The following is a 21,852-nucleotide window of genomic DNA, read 5'->3' on the forward strand; positions in this document are numbered from 1 at the left end:
TAGATTCACATGCCTGAATCATTCCCCGTCGTCGAGGCGGGAGTCCCACGGTAAATAAAAAAGCAGTGCCAAAAGCACTTTGCAGTAGTAGGCCCTAGAAAAAAGGCCTGAGGCCTATATTATAGTAGCCTATCTACCTCCTTATGCTAAAAGACCCAAAGTCTTTGCTCCAACCAATCAGCTCACAGCACCCTCTAGAACCTTCCCTGCAGAGCCAGCTCTCCTCAGATTTTCACCGCACGTCGTGGGTGAAGGGAGTCTCCCTGAGCTCTGCTCAGTTTTTTCTTCAGTTTTATTTCTTTTTTGGATTACAAGCTCGTACTTCATTTCTCTGACCCAATTAAGGCGGTAATATGGCAGAATGGCAGTAAATAAGGTAATAGACTATGATTTATGTCTAACCTTTTCCTCAGTAACTCTTACGTTCTGAGAGATGAGGCCGCTTTGGGTCAGAGACTTTTACCGGCCACTTCTAAGGAGGATGAGGAGAGGTAGAAGGGAGAAGTCGCGCCAGGAGCCTACTGAGGGCGCGCATACAAACCTGCCACTTCTGAGGAGGATGAGGTCAGGTCGAAGGGAGAAGTCGCGCTACTGAGAGCGCGCATAAAAGCCATAAGATTCACCTTGAGTCTTTATAGGCACTTCTCACAGAGGATACAACTCCCTTTTTTCATCCCTGCACTACATCAGGGAAGCCCTCTTGACCGGACATTAGGAGTATATACCAAATATCTCCATGTCTAATATTTCTGCCTCACCAAAATGATCCTCATCTACGATGATCGTCGACGATGGCCTCTTCCTCGATGGTCGTCGACGATGGCCTCTTCTACGAGGGTTGTTGACGACCGCCTCATCTATGGTGGTCGTCGACGACAGCCTCGTCTACGACGGTCGTCGACGACGGCTTCGTCGACGACGGGCCTCGTCTACGACGGTCGTCGACGACGGGCCTCGTCTACGACGGTCGTCGACGACGGGCCTCGTCTACGACGGTCGTCGACGACGGGCCTCGTCTATGACGGTCGTCGACGACGGGTCTCGTCTATGACGGTCGTCGACGACGGGTCTCGTCTACGACGGTCGTCGACGACGGCCCTCGTCTACGGCGGGCCTCGTTTACGGCCCTCGTCTACGGCGGGCCTCGTCTACGACGGTCGTCGACAACGGCCGCACATTGATGACGGCCTCATATCTGACTGCTGTTTTTTCATAGTGTTATCTACAATGGCAATGCCTAGCTACGACGGACGTCTATGACAGTTTTATCAAGATAGCTTCATATACATATGGCTTCATTTGTGCATGGTCTATATTACACATGGCTCCATCTATGCATGGTATCATCTATGGCTGACCATCATTCAATTGCCTCATCTATGAGTGCCTCATCTACGGAGGATATCGCCTATTTTAACCTCATCTATGATGGCATTGCTATGACTGTCTTCTATGACAGCATCATTCACTAACAATGGCCACGTTTGACAATGGCCACGTTTACCACCAATGGCCTCGTCTATCAATGGCTTCCTCTGTAAAGGGCTTGCTCGTATAATGGCCTGTTATGCCAATGGCCTTGTCTTACAATGGTCTCGTCTACCAATGACCTAGTCTATCAATGGCTCTGTCTATCAATGGTTTTATCTACCAATGGCCTCATCTCCTGATGATCTCATCTACCAATGACCGCATCTACCGATTGCCTCATCTACGAAGAGCAAATGGCCCCGTTTGTTACCCTCATCTACGGATGCCCTCACTTATGAATGCCTCATCTTCAATGGCATTGTATATAGCTGTCGTCTGACAGCCTCGTTTGGAAGGGTTGCTCATGACGGTCATCTGTGACGTCGTGCTAGTCTGCAATTACTCCGCTTACATGACCTTGTCTACGACAAAATCTATCATGAGATTGGCTGAGATGGCTTCAGCGGTAAGAGCATCGTATATATTTTTTTTAACGTAGTGGGCAACAGCTAGATTTTTACTGCCAACTACAGGCAAACATAATATGTCCTTCATTGTTTCGAGGAGGTATGCATCACGAGAGTGGTACATATAATAGACTAAGTCTATTCCAGCAGTTTTTCTGCGCATAGAATAGAAATAATGTGTTCCTACTAGCAGCCCATCCAATCTGATAGGCCACCGTTACCAGATTCTGTAACTTCACAGACTGCTCATTAGCAATCTAAAATCCTGCAATACCTGTCTCCACACCGCCTTACAAAGAAGAATGTCGTCTGAACATTATTAATAAAAAAAAAATAAAAAAAAATAAATAAATTAATTAACAATAATTTCTCTACTTTGGCAGTAGCCTCTAGTAGAGCTGACAATATTTTATCCTTGATCGGTTTCTATGATCGTCCAATGTGGTTGGACATAGCGAATTTCAATGACCTCATTCCTGAGGACCGAAAGCGGGATGCAGGAAATATTCTGTTGGATGGTGCATGCCAGGAATGGCTTAAAGCCGCTACCTTCAGCCCTGAGCGAAGTTTCTAGGCATGGCCTATGATGAAGAGTTGTCGGTTTGCTAAACATTTGAATGATGCCCCCTTAGTTATAAAACAGGGGACTGATAATGCACGATCATTAAGCACCCTTTAATAGGGGCGCGGATCTTTCAGAGACGCGTAATAATGGGGTTTTCATCAAGAGGAAGATACCAAAACCAAACGGATGAACAGTATCAATCTCAGTACAGCCTTGCAGCCAGGCATCTTTCCGTAGATAGTATGTCTACTTTCTCCTGTCACGAACGAGATTTTAGTATCCAAACTGAGACACTAACAGGAGGCCATGATCACCACAAGGTTCCAATCATTTTATCCTTTTCTCGCGTGGTCCCGAAGGTTTCAGGTTTTTGTTTTCCAAGCAACAAGGAACTATGTCGGACCAATGTGTTCTAAACCTAGTAACCTATGGCCATTCCATGGAATTCATCAGTCAGCCATATACTAATAGGCCCAGGGGTCCCCCCCATCCTCGTTTTCACAACAATTATGTTATTTCACCAAAAGATATTTTATGGCTTCTCTGGATGGAGAGGGTGCGAATTTCCACATACTTGTGCACCCCAAACAGCACGAATATTTTCGCTTTCACACGGCTGACGCCCATTATTGGTGCGTAGTGCTCCCGTTTGGGCTAAGATCGTCACCAAGAGCCTTTCACGAAGTACTTGGTACTAGTGGCAGCAACATTGAGGTCTTGAGGAATGCAGGTGTTCCCCTGTCTAGACGATTGGCTGCTTAAAGGTCCTTCTGAACACGAAATCAGGATTGCCACAGTAGATGTACCCATCTCATTTTTTCTCTGGGGCTGATTCTCAACGACAGCATATTGCAGTTAGGCCCTCTCCAAGTAAATGTATTTTCTCGGAGCAGGTTTAGACACAATCCGCAACAAAGCATTCTTGTCACACGCCCACCAGTTGTGTTTTCAAAAATGGGCAAGGTTAACTTCATAAGGTCAGTTTCAGTTCAAATGTTTGTTTCGTTCCTGAAGATGTGCTCTTCAGTGGTACATCTCGTACAATTAGCATGGCTCAAAATGACACCTTTTCAGATAGAACTACATTTTCAAGATCAATAACCAATGGGTTCGTTCGACGATACCATCAAGGTTACGCCGTGCATGATCAATCCTGTACATTGCTGGTCGCAGACAGGAAATATTGCCCAGGGTCGCACGTTCCTGCATACCATTCCAGGGTTTGTTTTAATGCTTGATGCCTCCATGGAAGGATGGGGAGGTCATCGGCAGGATTTGCAGAATTCAAGGAACATAGTCTCAAAGACAACGACAACAGCAGATCAACAGGCTTGAGCTCCACAACGCTGTTCTGTCCTCCCAAGCAGTTCGCTTGAGGATTGAGGGTTTGTCTGTGCCAGTACAGACCGCAAACACCATCCGCATGTCTTCTATCAATACACAAGGAGAAACTAAATCTGTTATACTCTCGCAAGAGATTCAGGAATTGTGTGAAGGAGTTGCATTGCACAAGATGTCTTGAGAGCCGAACACGTCAGGGCTCTCCACAATGCTCTGAGCATGTCTCAGTCGGACTGTCACGAGTGGACGCCGGAAAAGGGACAGGTGAATCCCAGTTTTTTTTTTTTTTTTTTTTTTTTTCAAGTTTGGGTTCATCTGGCACGGGATCCATTTGCATTCGGAGAGAACATGGACGGCCGATATTATGCCAGCAGGTTTCCTTATTAGGAATCCAGAGGGAATGCCCTGTCCATGCAAGGGTCAGGGTTTTGTGCGAATGAGTTTTCCCCCAATACCATTGGTTCCGAAGGTGTTCTGCAAGATGAAGCTGCAAGGTTACCATCTGATTCAGATTGCACCCCGTTGGCCAATATTGGTTCTCGGAACTTCTGCTATTGTTTATAGACAAGCCCATTCGGCTGCGGCTTGGGCCTACGATATTGTCAGGGGACGGAGATCAAGTGGTTCTGTCGGATCCACAGTCATTACTATTGCACGCACAGCTGATCATTTGTTAGAGTTCAAGGGCATCAACGTTTCAAAGAACTGTTGCGAAATTTTGACCAATTCTCGTGCCCGAGGCACAATCAAGGCTTATCGCCTCAAATGGAAGCGATTTTGCGGTTAGTGTGAGGTGATAGCAGTTCACTCAATTACGGTTACTGCAGAACAAGTTCTCCATTATCTGCTCTTCTAGCCAAGTCTGGGCTTAGTTTTTCTTCAACAAACAAAATGCGTCTTGCTGCTCTTTCCAGAATTAGGAAATGTTAAAAAATGTTCTTTTGTCTGCTCTTCGGCGCTTGTCAGACAGTTTATGAAAGGGCTTTTCCGAGCCTTTCTCTCCAGTGCGAGCACCCTCCCAGAGTGAGCACTCTGCATTGCTAGTGCGGTTAATGCAGTGTACATTTGAGCTGATCCGTAGACCAGCTCTCAGATTCCTCACCTGGAAGGTTGCCCATTTACTGGCTCTTACTTTGGCAAATAGGGTTCGTGAAATCTAAGCTTTCACTATAATGAACACCTCACTTTTACATTTTTCTCGGAACTATGTCACCCTTTGGTCGGATCCTGGGTTCATTTCTAGGGTACCGACACAATTTCGCTCTAACGAACCGGTAAGATTAAGGACATGCATGTTTTCTTTCCAAATCCTTCAACCCCAGCTGACAGAACATTGCATTCTTTAGACATCAAAAGATGCTTAAACTTCTACACCAGAGAACCAAGACTTTTAGAAAATCAGATCATCTGTTTGTGACTTATGGCCAGATTACATTGGGTATAGTGGTCACTAAAGCTACGTTTTCTAGATGGATAGCCTTTGCCATCCAGTTCTGTCACAATCAAGGCTAACCGACCTTTGACAAGGTCTGTTCGATCTCATTCCGCAAGAGCTGTGTCAGCATCTGCAGCTTTGTTTGCAGGGGTGACGCTTGAAAACATTTGCCGTGCTGCGACATGGAAGAGTGTCCACACGTTTACAAAACATTACTGCCTACAATCCGCAAATCAGTATGATGCGGCAGTGGGCCAAACATGTTTCCATAGGAATACATTCAGGTTCTAACATTGGTTTCTTTCTTAATAAGTATATATAATTCAAGTTGTTGTTTATAATATACAGACATGTGTTATCATATACTGAGTTTCTATGATACTAAGGTTCCTCTACTGTAGGAAATTGCATGATTTCTATGTTGTTTCGGAAGATGACTTGTCAATAGGTTAATCTCTAGCCGATTGTTGGTTGTTAACAGTACATTCATGGGGGTGCACTACAATAAGTCTCCCACCATCCGCAACCGACTTTGCCAGGTTTACTGCTTGCTATTCTGATTCAGGCATGTGAATCTATGAAAGATACCCCAATACTGGATAAGAAAACAAGTTACTTACCTGTAACTTCAGTTATCCAGTATTGGTATCTTTCATAGATTCACATGCAACCCACCCTCCTCCCCGGAGAGTCAGTTCTCTAAGTTTGGGATACTTGTTCCCACTTGTGCTACGAAAATCTGAGGAGAGCTGGCTCTGCAGGGAAGGTTCTAGAGGGTGCTGTGAGCTGATTGGTTGGAGCAAAGACTTTGGGTCTTTTAGCATAAGGAGGTAGATAGGCTACTATAATATAGGCCTCAGGCCTTTTTTCTAGGGCCTACTACTGCAAAGTGCTTTTGGCACTGCTTTTTTATTTACCGTGGGACTCCCGCCTCGACGACGGGGAATGATTCAGGCATGTGAATCTATGAAAGATACCAATACTGGATAACTGAAGTTACAGGTAAGTAACTTGTTTTCTTAAGTGGGGATGTCCCCGACCGGTCCTAACCAATGAGGGGCTGGACAGGCCTCTATACACACCAGTCTGTACCCAGGGCTTTGACTAAATTGTCCACTATATTCTGGATAATTCAACCTTTACTACAGACGTTCTCGAAACATTTCATCAAATAACTCCCACTTGTTATCCATTCCGGATATCTTATTAATGACAACTAACACATAATTATACCCTAACCATGACCACACAGGCAAAGGTATGATAAGTTGTAGTAATAGTTCCATAGGAGCTAATGAGCACAACCCCACTGCCTAATGGCCGCCAAATCACCACACCGGTCATGTGACATATACTTTCAGCACAGTCACCACGTGACTCTCTGCGCGTATTCAAGAACCATAGCCGTCGGATCCGCAATCACCACCCTGATCCGGCGGCGAGGGGTAGGTGCCATAGGAGGCAGCACAGGAGCCAACAAGTAAGTGAACAACTCGCTTCTGAGTAGGTGGCCGTAAGATTAGGACCCACTTCCCTTGTAAGTTAATTTCCATAGTTTAAATCCTGGGCCATTCCTTTACTGTGAATACAGCGTGACACACTTTCCCTGCCTACCGCTCCTCCGCCAGCAAGCAACCGACACTACGGGCCCCATAGCATTTAATAACCACACCCGTATACAGCATGACACACTATCTCTGGCTACCGCTCTTCCGCCTACACGTAACTAACAATTTGGGCCTCTCAGCAGTTAATAACCACACTTGTGATTACTGTAACATCGCTGACTTAACCAGCGAGTCGTCACTTTCTCACTTCGTGGGAGCCACATTAGTTACTAGAGACATTCGTTAGAACTGTGATACCGCTGACCTTTTTATTTAGACGTTAATTCCTGTGAATGGTCTATCTAATACCTGGGTCAATTGGACTTAAAGCGGCAAGATACTAAGAAGGGACACATATCCTTTAAGCAATATTGTGATAATGCTGAACATTGATCGCAGTACAAGCCGAAAACACAGACGCTTTAACACGAGGGTCATGGCCTGTTTAACCGGTAACCTTCTGCCAACCCACCAGTGAATATCGTTAGTTCAGTGAGTCCAAGGCAGATGCGCACTAGGAATACCATCACCTACCCGAGTGGGGGGCCCCTTTGAAACCGGGGGGCTCTACCACCACGGACCTGTCACATCCTCCTGTAGCCACAGGGCACAAGACGGGGTTATCAGCCGCCCTCAATCACGGTCATACAAACCTACACCTATTACTCATACCACAAGTGATAAGCCGGTAACTATGGTTTCCTCCCATGACCAGCCACAGGTTGGATGACATAACCTGATGCTTAACCCGCCGGATACTGTTGTCTGTATACTAAACTGATTAGGTGAGTTAGATACCCTATCACCTATATGATCACTGCTGCAATTGTTTCTAATTAAGAACTTTTTATCTATTTGTCCACAGGAGCAGGCCCACAATGTTGCTCACTGAGGAATTGCATGAACACCAGTGCATTGGTTTAATTCACATGCTAGTAGCACGTATTCTAGCATGTCACAAGGAATGTACAAAGTCACCCGATGTTATAATCCCTACCTGTTGTGATTTGCTTCTTTTTCTCCCTGACCAGGTAGATGCAGCTCAACTCAGGTACACTGCAGGAAACACATTTTTTCTGTTATTAAATCCACTAGACTGTACACCTGATATTAGATACTAGTGAGAACACATTTACGTAGACAGTGGTAACTTTAGATATATTCTTTATTTTTAGGCCCTGAAGAATCGCTAGTTAATACACCCAAGCGAGAAACATGTCGACCGATTAGAGCACAAACTGAATCGTGATTCGTAATTAGAAGCATAGCATTCCAGCGAATACGGTCAGTCTTCCTTTTAATTAGAGCAGGGGACCCCAGAATAAAATTATCCCTGGTACTCCTAGCTTTATTTTAACCCACACTAACACGTCTACGCTCTCCTGGCCCCACACCCGCACTTCACCAAAACGGCAGTTGGATTAAAGATCTCCGCTAAAGAACCCCTCTTTGAGGTGTCGCCCCGGTTGGGTATTGCACCGCCGACCCAACGAGGAGCAGCCCAGAGGATGAAGCATGACACCTGAAAGGGTGTGTGAGGGCATTACATCCAACAAAATGGATGCCCAAATGTAGGACTCCATGAGACCTTAAAACATCCTACACACTACAGTGACACGTACTATCCTTAAACTTGAGGAACAGCCCAGCAATCTTTGTTTTCATTCTCAAGTAACGGTGTATTTGGAGGATTAAGTGTTGTTACTGCTTAGGAAAAGCAAGCCCAAAGTTCAGTGGTGGAACAAATTCAAGCTTTTGCTGGGAAGACCGTTCGTGTACTGAAACACACAGGTGTCTATTGTAACAGATATGTCTATTCTGGGATGGGGTGGACAAATACTAGTATTGACAGTACAAGACGAACACATCAGTTTGTTGGAGTGACAGTAGTCGGACCACTGCTCATGGCTTTCCAATGAGAGCTTTCACAACAGGTTGTGCTGGTTCGCTCTGACATGACAGGTATGCATTACAAACAAAAACAGTGGTGCACATCTTCCATCTGCTATTCAAATAAGCACAGTGAATTTGGTATTGGGCTTGAGCAAGTCAAATATACTTATAAAAGAATGAATGTCTGCCTAGGAGGACAATGATTTTCAGGTCTCTTGAGCAGAACTCATCAGAACATCCACGAGTGGACCCTCGGGATCAACGTCCAGCAGTACTTCATCCATGGTTTTGGGTGGGGGTGCCACTAGTAGGACTTTGCCTAGCTCAACAAATAGAACATACCAACTTTGCAACTCTAGATGTCCGTACCCACCATTTCCAGCTAACGCCCTGGAGATAGATAGGTGAGGAACATTTGCTTATGCTTTTCCTTCTCTGTCTCGGATACCATATGTAATACGAAAGATGTGCCGGACTCGAGTGGTAATGTTACTTGTAGCCCAAACATGAGCACATTAATTCATGCTGTTTTTAGGTGTTTGATATGTTTATAAATCCGTTACACAACCAGTCACTACTTCTTACTTTTTAAGTCAATAAGAGAGTGTTTTAGATCAAATTCTACGATCCTTACATCTAGCAATTTGGCACCTGATATCTGCTTAGGTTTAATTTACAGCTGCCATCAGAATTCATGCCCAACCTATAAACGGGAAGGTCGGAAAGATTTCTCAATTACTGTGTCAATGTACTTATGAGAACTACTCGGGCATCACTACAAGAGATTATTCAATAACCATTATTCTTAAAACGTTTCCATTAGAGTCAAGGAAACAGTACCAGTAACCCTCAGTTTGGGGTTTGCAGTGTGTTGTAGAATCACATGTTGAACACTCTCCTTCCATTTAGTTATGGACTTGGAATATTACAATTGGTTTTTCTCTGTAATCTGAGTTTGTTTTATGTATGTCGTGCGACTCGTGATCATGTCTCCTGAAAATCACAATACACAGAAACACAGATGATTTTTTTGTATCACACTCCAGAAAAGTCGCTCTGCTAATATTACTACGTACGGCTTTTGGGTTGGCCACTTGCTCATGATTGGGTGGCTTTTTTGTCTGTCCCCATTTTCTGCTCTTTATTGAATTGCTTTCCTCCAGATTCTTGTGTTAGTTCCACTGCTGCAGCATTTCTTCTTACTCTCACTTCTGATTGGCTATGTAGTATCTCTCCGTCGTGTACATCATGGGGCTAATTGTGTTTTATTTTAATTGTTGCTGTGGTTAATTTCTTCTGTTCGAGGCATGTGGGCTGCTAAATTCATATCTTAGCATTAGATCGCCGCCTAGTGTTGGGTCCGGATGATCGCACATTGTTGTCCTGGAAGAGTCTTCGAAGTATCCTGAGATAGGTGGCTCCTCCCCTGGACTACAGTGCGCATGGGCATCGGCTCCATCCCCAGATTGTTTTTTTCCGCCATTGGGTTCGGATGCGGTCTCGACGTCTCTCTGTCGGAACCGAGAAACTTAGCTTTTTTAAGGCCAAAAGGCCTTAGTTTCACAACGTCGGTATTGTTTGCGTGCGGTCTCGAGTTCTTCCGTCTCTTTGAGTCGGAATCTGCGGAGTCGTATTACTCTTCGGACATCGAGGCCTTCTCATCGCAACACGACCGAAACTTTTCAGCATGGAGCGGAGCCCGTTTAAGTACTGTCCACTATGCGGGTCAAAATACCCGCATATCGACGTGCACCCGGTCTGTAACAAATGCCTTTCGCCAGACCATAACGAGGAGACCTGCATGGCCTGCTCCAGATTCAGGTCAAAGAAGACGCTCAAGCTTCGGCGCGCGGTGCGCCTTGAGGCGAGACAAGCGGCCCCGGATCCAGAAAACATCTTCGGCGACCAGGAAGAAGAGGGCCTAAGCCATCATCTTCAAATCTCCCCGCCCGAGACGGAGGTCGAGGCGGATCCAGAAGACGACGATGGAGTCGTGGGTCAAGGCCTTGAATACGTCGACGAGGTAGGGGACGTCGAGGAAGTTTATGGGGCATCGGAAGATAGCTCGGAGGATGAGCTATGCCCCGAAGGTTACACGGATCAGGGTCGGGTCACGGGATCGCCACTCGGCCTTACCCAAGACCCCGTACCGCAAGCCACGGCCCCGCCTTCAGGCCCGGCCACAGACATACTTGCTACGCAGCCCGTATCGAAACCGAAACTAAAACCAACGGTATCGACTACACCTAAAATGGCCGACCCGAAAACGAAACCGAAACTAACGGATTCGAATGTACCTAAGATGGCGGTCGTCCAACCTAAAACACCAAAGCCTGCTACCTCATCGACTCCGTCGGCCTCCGGTCCACAGAAGTCGAAGAAGACTGTCGATTCGACAGTGCCGAAGTCATCGGCAGAGGAGACATCCTCTAAGAAGGTCGTCCGGCACGGGTCCACCGGTCCGACGCCGTCAAAGTCTGCCAAAGCAAGCGACAAGACTCCGGTACCGACTGGAACGTCGTTAGTCAGACGCGGGGTTGAGACGGAGCCTGCAAAATCACACGGATCGAAAAGTGGAAGCTCTACACATCGGTCCAAAGACTCTGTGTCTACAGCTGCAGCATCTACGTCTAAAACTCCAAAGGGCCCACAAGACGTCGGATCCGAAGGCAAGGTGAAGGCCTCCTCGTCGGCGCCAAGTGCCGCTGTGACTGACGCATCCCTCATCGCCACTTCGCTCCAGAGAATTCGAGACAAGTCCTCTGCGACGTCGGCGCAGTCTCATCAGACGCCCATGGACATACCGGCAAAGTCTGCAGGCAAACGTCTCTTCCTTCTCCCACCGAAGGAAGCACCAAAGGCCTTTGCGCCAAAGACGGCGCCAAAGACATCGGAGTCGTCCACGTCTGGGGGAATATCAGGTCGACAAATCGGCGCAGGAGACGATTCTGAGCGTTTTATCGACGCAGACACTGGCAAGTTGACCCTTTACAAGAGGAAAATCACTTCCCAACCAGTAGACTCCTATGTAATCCCTCTAAAGAAGAAGAGGCTTGCACAGGACGCTCCAGCCCTCATTGAACCTATCCAGCCTCCTCCTAGAAGGAGCCCAACACCTTCCCCTGACCACTCTGAGGGGGAGGGATATGGAGAAGATGACCAGTACACTTTTCCCATCAATGAACCAGATGCACAGCAGGATTCCTATGATGATATAGGTGACCAAGGGATACAGAATGTGGGGCAGGACCCACAGCCTTTCAGTGCACGTGCATCCCCAACAGAAGACTCTGCAGGTTTTCATGCACTCATTGAACGGGCAGCTGCTAATCATGATGTGGACATGCATGCTGACCCAGTGGAGGAAGATTTCCTGTTTGATACTTTTTCAGTCTCTGAAAGGACAGTAAAGACACTGCCTATGCTCAAAGGTGTCCTTAAACATGCTGCAGACATCTTTAAAGAGCCCACTAGGGCGAGGGTGGTCAATCCACGTATCGAGAAAAAATACAGACCAGCATCTGCGGACCCTGCATACATTCGGGGACAGTTGCCACTAGACTCTCTTGTGGTCGCAAATGCCCGCAAGAGGGCAAACTCCCAGACTACGGGTGAAGCTCCTCCCCCAGACAAGGAGTCTAAAGTGCTTGAGGCAGGGGGCAAAAGAGTAGCTGCGCAAGCGGCCAATTTCTGGCGTATTGCAAACACACAGGCGCTATTGGCACGTTATGATAGGGCGCATTATGACACCCTAGAACAAGTTTTACAACACTTGCCTCCGCAGTTTCAAGAGGGTACCAAACTGCTTATAGAGGAGGGCAAACTCATCTCCAACGCAGCCATAAAGTGTGCACTTGATGCCGCAGACACAGCAGCACGGGCCATTAACACTAGCGTCATGCTGAGACGACAAGCGTGGCTACGCATATCAGGGTTTAAACCGGACATTCAAACTACAATACTAAACCAGCCCGTCAATCCTGATAGACTGTTTGGTCCTGATGTTGACACCACCCTCGAAAAGATTAAAAAAAGACAACGAAACAGCTAAATCTATGGGGGCCCTTCAGTCACAACAATTCCGGGGCAACAATTTTCGTCGCTCAGGTGCACGTGGAGTCACCCGAGGACAGATGGGTCAACAATCTCAGTTCAATAGAGGTGGAGCACAGTCCTCGTACCCCAAGCAGAATAAAGGGGGTTATCGCGGTAACAGCACCAGAGGACGTGGCAGAGGAAACAACAACACCCGTTCCTCTGCCCCAAACAAACAGTGACTCTCTGTCACTGCCCCCCGACCATTTAACACCTGTCGGGGGGAGACTCCAGCAGTTCCTGCCAGTCTGGACAAACATCACCACAGACAGGTGGGTGCGAAAACTTGTCCAGTACGGTTATTGTCTAGAGTTAAAGTCCACTCCACCCAACATTCCACCAAGGCAACGGCCTATGTCCGCAGAGCACTTGCACTTATTGCAGCAGGAAGTAGTGGTGATGCTGCAAAAAGGCGCAATCGAGCTCGTGCCAGTGGAGGAGGAAGGCACAGGGGTATATTCCCTGTACTTCCTTATTCCAAAGAAGGACGGATCTCTCAGACCCATTCTAGATCTGCGTCCCCTCAACCTGTATATACTGTCAGAACATTTCCATATGCTTACACTGCAACAGATTCTTCCCTTGTTAAACCAAGGGGACTTCTTGGCAACCTTAGACCTCAAGGATGCTTATTTCCACATACCACTACACCCGTCCCACAGGAAATATCTCAGGTTCACCATCCAAGGCAGGCATTATCAGTTCAAAGTCCTACCCTTCGGAGTGACCACCGCCCCAAGAGTGTTTACCAAGTGTCTGGCGACGGTGGCGGCGCACCTCAGGAGGCAGAACATCCATGTCTACCCCTACCTAGACGACTGGCTCGTTCAAGCCAAGTCGGAACAACAGTGCGCCGCGGACATGTCGACTACCATTCACCTCCTTCACAATCTGGGTTTCTCGCTGAACTACCCAAAGTCCCACCTTCAGCCGGCACACGTCCGGCAGTTTCTGGGCGCAACAATCAACACCCTGACGGCCATGGCTCAGCCAAACCAGGTCAGGATAGACAGCATGCAGTCTCTAATCAAAAAGTTCAAACCACAGCACTCGCTTTCAGCGAGAGTGTTCATGCAGTTGATTGGCATGATGGCCTCCTGCATCTTCATAGTCCCTCACGCACGTTTGCATATGCGCCCGCTCCAGGAGTGCTTAGCAAATCAGTGGACACAGGCTCAGGGACAATTGACAGACCTAGTGTTGGTTACCAGTCGGGCGTACAACTCTCTGCATTGGTGGAATCCACACAACCTTTGCAAGGGCCGACTGTTCCAAGAGCCAGTGCCACAGATTATCCTGACAACGGACGCATCTCTCCAGGGATGGGGAGCTCATCTGCTCACTTACACAGTGCAGGGACTATAGACGACGCAGCAACAGAAGATGCACATCAACTATCTAGAACTGATGGCAATCTTCATGGCGCTCAAGTCCTTCAATGTACATCTGTGCAACAAGGTAGTGTTAGTCCGGACGGACAACATGACAGCGATGTACTACATTCAAAAGCAGGGAGGCACCCACTCGCCACAGCTGTCTCTTCTGGCTCAGAGCATGTGGAAGTGGGCCATTCAAAGGAACATCTTCCTCATGGCAGAACACCTCCCGGGCAAGGACAATCAGATGGCGGATCTGCTCAGCAGATACAGCCATCAAATGCACGAGTGGGAGTTACACCCATCAGTACTCCACCCGTACTTCCAGCAGTGGGGTCATCCGGAGATAGACCTGTTTGCCACAAACGAAAACGCAAAATGCCAACACTTTGCCGCCAGGTTCCCTCACCCACAGTCGCAGGGCAATGCGATATGGATGAACTGGTCAGGCAAATTTGCGTACGCTTTTCCACCAACACCTCTGATACCGCTGGTGGCAAGAAAACTACGGCAGCACTCGCTGACACTCATCCTAGTTGCTCCAACGTGGGCGCGCCAAGCATGGTACACCACGTTTCTGGAGCTCTCAGTGGTGCCGCATCAAAGGCTGCGCCTAACGCCCAAGCTTTTGACGCAGAACCATGGAGACATTCAGCATCCAGATCCGCAACAGCTCAACCTGGCGATCTGGCTCCTGAAGTCCTAGAGTTTGGCTACCTTCACTTACCTCCAGAATGCATGGACATCATCAAGGAGGCAAGGAAGCCGACTACCAGAGCGTGCTATGCTGCAAAATGGAAGCGTTTCGTCATTCACTGTACAGCCAATAACATAAACCCGCTAGATGCATCTATCCCTAACATCATTTGCTATCTGTTACACCTTTACAAGTGCAATCTAGCGTACACTTCTATTCGGATACATCTATCCGCCATAGCAGCTTATCTTCAGAACAGGCAGCATCTCTCTGTCTTCAGAGTGCCTGCCATTAAGGCCTTCCTTGAGGGTCTGAAACGAGTCATTCCCCCGCGAACACCACCAGCTCCGGTGTGGAACCTCAACGTGGTCCTCACCAGGCTGATGGGACCACCTTTTGAGCCACTACACTCGTGTGAGCTCCAGTTCCTAACATGGAAAGTGGCTTTCCTTATCGCTATCACGTCACTGAGACGCGTCAGTGAGCTGCAAGCGCTCACAATCCAAGAGCCATTCATACAAATTCATCCAAATAGGGTGGTACTACGTACTAACCCCAAATTCCTTCCGAAGGTGGTGTCACAGTTTCATCTCAACCAAACTATTGACTTGCCTGCATTCTTCCAAAACCCACAAACGGTGGCGGAAAGAATGCTCCACACCTTGGACATTAGGAGGGCGTTGATGTACTACATTGACAGGACACAACACTTTAGGAAATCAAAACAACTTTTTGTTGCCTTTTCGCCACAGCACAAGGGCAACCCTATTTCCAAAGCAGGAATAGCCAGATGGATTGTTAAGTGCATCCAGATCTGCTATCAAAAGGCCAAACGCACCTTAACAATACCCCCAAGGGCGCACTCCACTCTCAAATTGGGGGCATCCATGGCTTTCCTTGGAAACATTCCTTTAGAAGATATTTGCAGAGCAGCCACATGGGTTACGCCACATACCTTTACAAAACACTACTGTGTTGATGTGCATTCCAAACAGCAAGCAGCTGTTGGGCAGGCTGTTCTCAAGACACTTTTTCAGGTTTCTGCAGCTGGCACGGGCAACCGCCGCTAATGGAGGGACTGCTATATATTCTATGCTAAGATATGAATTTAGCAGCCCACATGCCTCGAACTGAATATGCTACTTACCAGTATGCATCTGTTCTTGGCATGTAGGGCTGCTAACATTCATATCGCCCACCCTCCTCCCCGGTGCCTGTCGCAGCTGCAGACATACTCTTGCTTTCAATCATTAGCATGGACATCCTTACACTTTACACTCCATCTCTGCCACAATGGCTAAAAACAATCTGGGGATGGAGCCGATGCCCATGCGCACTGTAGTCCAGGGGAGGAGCCACCTATCTCAGGATACTTCGAAGACTCTTCCAGGACAACAATGTGCGATCATCCGGACCCAACACTAGGCGGCGATCTAATGCTAAGATATGAATGTTAGCAGCCCTACATGCCAAGAACAGATGCATACTGGTAAGTAGCATATTCATTATTAATCCATAGGAGTTAATGTCTTCCTTTCTTCTAGTAGACTTACTATTTCTCCGTCTCCCCCTTCCACTCTTCCTACTGAGAAAATGTTTTAATGCTTTCCTAGTGATCGCCACATTACATGACATACCCTAACATGATGCAACATGACGACCATCTTGTATAGAATTTATACTTTCAAGATGGATTTTCTGTTGCATCACGCTAGTCCATACTTTTAAGATGGCAGCTGCATCATGCCTTATCCCATCACGCAAAGTGGTGGCCATCTTGTACGTATAAAAACAGTAGACTTTCAAGATGTCCTGTCACTACTGTTTTGGCTAATGCTAGTGCATTTTAAAAGCATCCAACATAGGCAAAGTCAATCACAGCGACCACCGTAATGGCAAAATGAGGCTGATTGAATTTGCCAATGCTTGTTGAAAGTTTAGAGCACAGATACCCTGTCCTTCCAGACTAGCCTATGGTACTAGTTCTTCTATTTCACCTAGTATAGTAAGTGCCAAACTAGTTGTCAGTCTTACCCTCTGTCCTAGCTGCTCCAGCTACATCATCGGGTTGGAAGCTGTCCAGAAGGGCCTGCGTCCAGTCAGATGCTACTATTGTCAACGCTTTGAAAATGCTGCCGCAGCCGTGGAACCACAGGTGCTGCTGAAGCAAGCTCAGGAGATTAGGAGGAAAACGTTATCTTAGCTTGCCACCTCAGTTGTTGGACAATGTGTATAATGTGACCAAGTACAGTACACTGCATATGTGAGGGAATTCCTGAGCTCGCTCTGTAATGGTGATTGTGGCTTCGCTGGAGAGTAAAGTATCAACCTCTCACAAGGAGAAGTATCTGGAGGCATGTGGTAAGAAATTGTACACATCCGCCAGTCTTTCCCTGTGACAGGCCAATGCCATTGTGGCAGGATAAGGTTTCCATCTTTGACACCAGTTCAACTGGTTCATCTGATTGTACCTGACCTAGGAAGAATTCATACTAACCTTGGGCAACAAAGTCATTGCGCAGAGTCTCCTGATATCTCATTGATACAGCCTCCAGACCAAAAGCTCTGGGCCCGGTTTAGGGTTTGACTGATAGAGTAGTTTGTCAGAATCACAGAAGGCATTACCTCTGCTATCACAATGGCACTCCTTCTGCGGCATTTAGAGATGACCCCCAGCCCAGCGGTCATCTCTGTGCCTTAAAAGGCGGCATCACTGTGGTTGCTTCCTATGAGTTGCTTCCAGGAGTTCGTTTCTCTAATGCCCCCAAAACTTGGTGAGTTTTCTCGCAGAGTATGGGGATCATTATTGCTTTTTCTGTCCATCACAGCCAGATTTTTCCTGGCGGTGACAGATGGGTAAAAACAGACATAGAATGTCCATCCTCTAATGGCCCCTACACTGTCAGGCCATTGGGGGAAGGTTGTTCAGGTGCATATGTGACTAAATAAAAGAAGGCCACCCAAGGATCTCCAAGACCATCTTTTTTTTACCATCTAGCAAAGGCCTTGCATTTAGTTTGAACTTCGGGAGTCTTACTGTTTCAAGCCCCTCTCTGGAGCCTCATGTTCCTAAAGAAGTGGAAGAGCTTCAGATGAAAGAACAATTTTCAGTGAATTCCTTGGGGACCATGAACCCTTCTGTACACCATCTTTGGAGGCCCACTGTACTTCAGTGACAGGAAGGCATTCCCTCCTTTACTGCCATTGTACTGAAATAATCACAGTCACATGAATCTTCACACTGGTGAATAATTACTATACTCCACACCTACCAGTGCCTCCCCATCCAGGCTGCCTCTGCCCCAGACAGGATACTAAAAATGTCTGGGAGGGGTGTGTTCCTCTAGGAACAATCAAGATGGTCTCATACCAGAAGCAAGGCAGGGATATTACTCCTAATATTTCCTTGTATGTAAAAAGGGAGGGTTTCCCATCTTAGAGCTTTAAAACAAGATAGCTGGTTCCATATATCTATGTAGGTAGAACAGAAGAAGTACATCTGTTTCCCAATGGAAAACAGGCGCTACCTGTACACGGAACTGCCATTCAATCTCAGTACCACCTCTTGAGCCTTTACAAGGATCCTAGCCACAGAAACAGACTTTTGGCGACAGCAAAAACGACATTATTATTTCATCAAGATAGTGTTATGGGAGGCACTTCCTTCTTGCTTTCTTCCAAGAGGCTTCAGTTTATAGGTGCGAGGCTGGATTTCACCTTGGCAAAAGCTTTTCCTCCTCCTTAAAGGATAATGCCAATCTCCCAGATAGTGGTTCGCTCCATGTGCAATGAAGGCCTGGTGGTTTTAGAAGCTTTGGAACTACAGATGTCCTGCATGATGGTGATGCACAGTGCCACCCTTTACTTACAATCCTACCAACTCCATCTAGCAGAGCATTCTGGAGGACTAGTTAAGGCTTTTTCTGCCTCATTCTTTCTTGGTTTAACCTTGGGATTGTCAGCTCGTGTGCTCAACGTCTTTGAGTAATGTGGTCACCACCGAGTTCTCAAACTATGTGTGGCAAGGGAGGGGTCACATTGTGGGTAAGTCTCCATCGGTGCCTTCTCAGACAAGCAAAGTAGATCCCTGCTCCCTCACAACCTGTTGGAGCAGAAGGCTTTCGATGTAACTCAAAATACCTTTATTACTGTTGTGTGATCCAGAATTGAGATACTCCACAAATATAGCACCCCAGCCCTCTTCTGTGTGATCAATTCACTTCATGGATTGGCAGCCTGGTTCCACGAATGATGGAATGAAGTTGAAATTAATGGGCAAGTATCTCCCCTCTTATAAGGAGATCCAGGTGGGCTGAGATATCCTGGTCATTCCAGATTGGCTTTACCCAGCCTAGTTTTCAGATCTGTTCCTTCTACTTTAAAGGGTCATCAACTTTACCCAGAGGAGAAGTCTCTTATCTATGGAGGTTGGAAATATTGAAGCCCTTCCTGCTATTGCTCTGCTTAAGTGAATAGTTCTTGAAGAGTATAGTCTCCCTTAATTTAGTGGATGAAAAAGCCCCACATTGACAGCGTGAAAAAGTGCATGATCTCTTAGAAATGATGCCTGATAAAGATAACTTCATGAAGTTGCCTCTTGGCGTTTTGACATTGCACAAGGACGTCATTAGAAGTGTACTAATGGTGTTGGGAGTACTGCCATCCAAAATTGAGATGATTCTCCAGCACTTAAACATACACTTCCATAATCTGCGCACTGTAGCGAACCTCTTGGTAAACGAAGGGTTACATCTCTTAAGACACGAAAATATTTTAACTTATTATATGCATTAAGAGAGACTCTGAAATTGTTAGTTTCTTTTCAAAGAATTGTATTAAGATCTTCTTAAACATCATAGTAACTGATTTTCTTTCTTTCTCTTTAGTACATGCCGGCCACAACAGCTATGCAGGGAGCCTACATACCCCAATATACTCATGTTCAGACCGCAGCTGTTTCTGTTGAGGTTGGTACATTTGTGAAAAACAAAGTAACAGTAAAATGGGATGAATATAGAAATATCTAACAAGTGCATGATAATTGTAATATGTTTTGGCTTGCTAAACTGCACATTAATTAGTTGCATATATACATTTAACAAAAAGCATAGCCTTCTTTGTTGCTCCTGTTTCTGTTCTTGGAAGTCCGACATCACTAGTGCTGGGCACTCTGTAAGCCAGCAGTGCCTTTCCATTGCTGTGAGGGTTTCAGACAATCAACTGAGTGGGTGTATGTAATCTGAATCGTTAAGAGGTGCACCGCCTGCGTGTACATCTGTTATGTGATTATACTTTTTGTGCAATGCCAGGAAACTAGCTGGTGTCTAGCTGAAGTCTGTGTATGATGTAGTGCTATCATTATACTGAGTTGGACGTTCTACCAACCCTGTCGATCTGCAGTGCGTCACCCACTTAACTTTCTACAAAGAAATCATGAGGTTGCCTCAGCTCCCCGCCATCTGCTGTATCAGGTTCCTAGTGCTCACAGAGAGCTCTTTCCCTTTCTGCACCATGGCAGAAAAGTAACTTCAAGGTCTTACCTGGCTGTCCCACAAGTTGCTTGCCTGCAAACTTCTCTCTATGTATAGCCTGCTCTTCCCTTTCCCATTGAATTTGTCCATAGAATTCATACATATACACCTTATACCCACCAGCCAAGAGCACCCACAATTCACTCCCCGCAGGCCCAGTCAATCATCCTGTAACAGACATTTGCAGTTGCCTCAACATTTAGGCCAGACAGAAACACATTGTTGAAGTGTCCTTAACTCACGAATGCAAAAACAACAGTTGATGGACAGAAAGCAGAACAATGTCATACATTCACCCCAGTATAGAGATCTGGACCTAAATCCATCGTTTTTTGCACTCCACACCACCCCAGTTCAAACATGGCCATATGCAAATCAGCCTTGACCCTGTGCCTCATGGGAACAGTCCAGCCCGAACTGCCAAGTCATGTCTTCCCTGGACCAGAATCAAGCATCCTAGGACCGGTTTCTGGCTATCAGCCGTCATCAGCCAGGATAGCTTGACTCCAGTGGTGTGGAGAGCACGAGACTCGCCTCTGAGCATACACAGATCAGTTGACTGGGGGTGAGTGTTGGATTTGCTCGAACGCTCCGTCCATCATCCTCTTTTGTATCGCTTTGTTCGCCCTAAGTTGGCAGGGTATGCTCAGACGTGAGTCCCTTGTTCACTTTGCCACTGGATTCAAGCTAGCCTGTGTGCTAGCTTGAATTTTAAAGCACACATTTTAAATGTGTGCTTTGCAAATGAGCAAGAGTATGTGTTTGTTGGTAAAAGCGTTTCTTTGAGGGAGTGTGTTTGTGAGAACATGACTGTACGGGTGAAAGTGAGAGAGTCAGTGGAGGGAGTCGTTCGTTTCAGAAGCTTTATTCGATTTCACAACAATCATAAAAGCGTACAGAATATATACAATATACATCCATTCCAAAACGTTCTAATACAAATTTTACTAACAAATACTGGTTAAAAACAGTAGTTAAAACAAATGATTAAAAACAGATTAAAAACAGATGCCGCTCGTGTTGATTAATAAACAACTTGATTAATTAGAAGACCATGCTTTTCCTAGCGCCCATTGATTTCAAGACAAACGTGGCTGTAAAGAAACAAATATCAGGGTCCTCTAGAGAAAATAACAAACTCATTGCTGATTTTATCGTTCTTACAGCTTTTTTTTTGTTGAATAAGGGTTTCAAATAAACAATGCGAAATGGCAAGAAAAGGTCACAGATCAATAAAAAATGTGCAGTGCTCTGTTTAGAAACCCTGTCACAGGGGCAGGGTACAGAGGGATAGTATCCCATACGCGGAAATGCCACCAAGTGGTGGACAATTCCTAATCGTAATCTGGTGAGGACAAACCGATGGGATGGCCTG

At 46.5% G+C, this 21,852-nt stretch overlaps 1 protein-coding gene across 8 annotated transcripts in view; it reads left to right on the forward strand.

The window, feature by feature from the left end:
• RBMS1 (RNA binding motif single stranded interacting protein 1) overlaps positions 1 to 21,852 on the forward strand; it is a 764,797-nt gene that overhangs the window by 726,995 nt on the left and 15,950 nt on the right. For all 8 annotated transcript variants that reach the window (XM_078681673.1, XM_078681675.1, XM_078681672.1 and 5 more), the window contains exon 12: positions 19,833 to 19,913. In XM_078681673.1, coding sequence (XP_078537799.1) covers positions 19,833 to 19,913 — 81 coding nt within the window. The remainder of the gene's footprint in view (positions 1 to 19,832; positions 19,914 to 21,852) is intronic.

This window comes from Lissotriton helveticus, chromosome 3_1 (assembly GCF_964261635.1).
Source record: "Lissotriton helveticus chromosome 3_1, aLisHel1.1, whole genome shotgun sequence".
Lineage (NCBI taxonomy): Eukaryota > Metazoa > Chordata > Amphibia > Caudata > Salamandridae > Lissotriton > Lissotriton helveticus.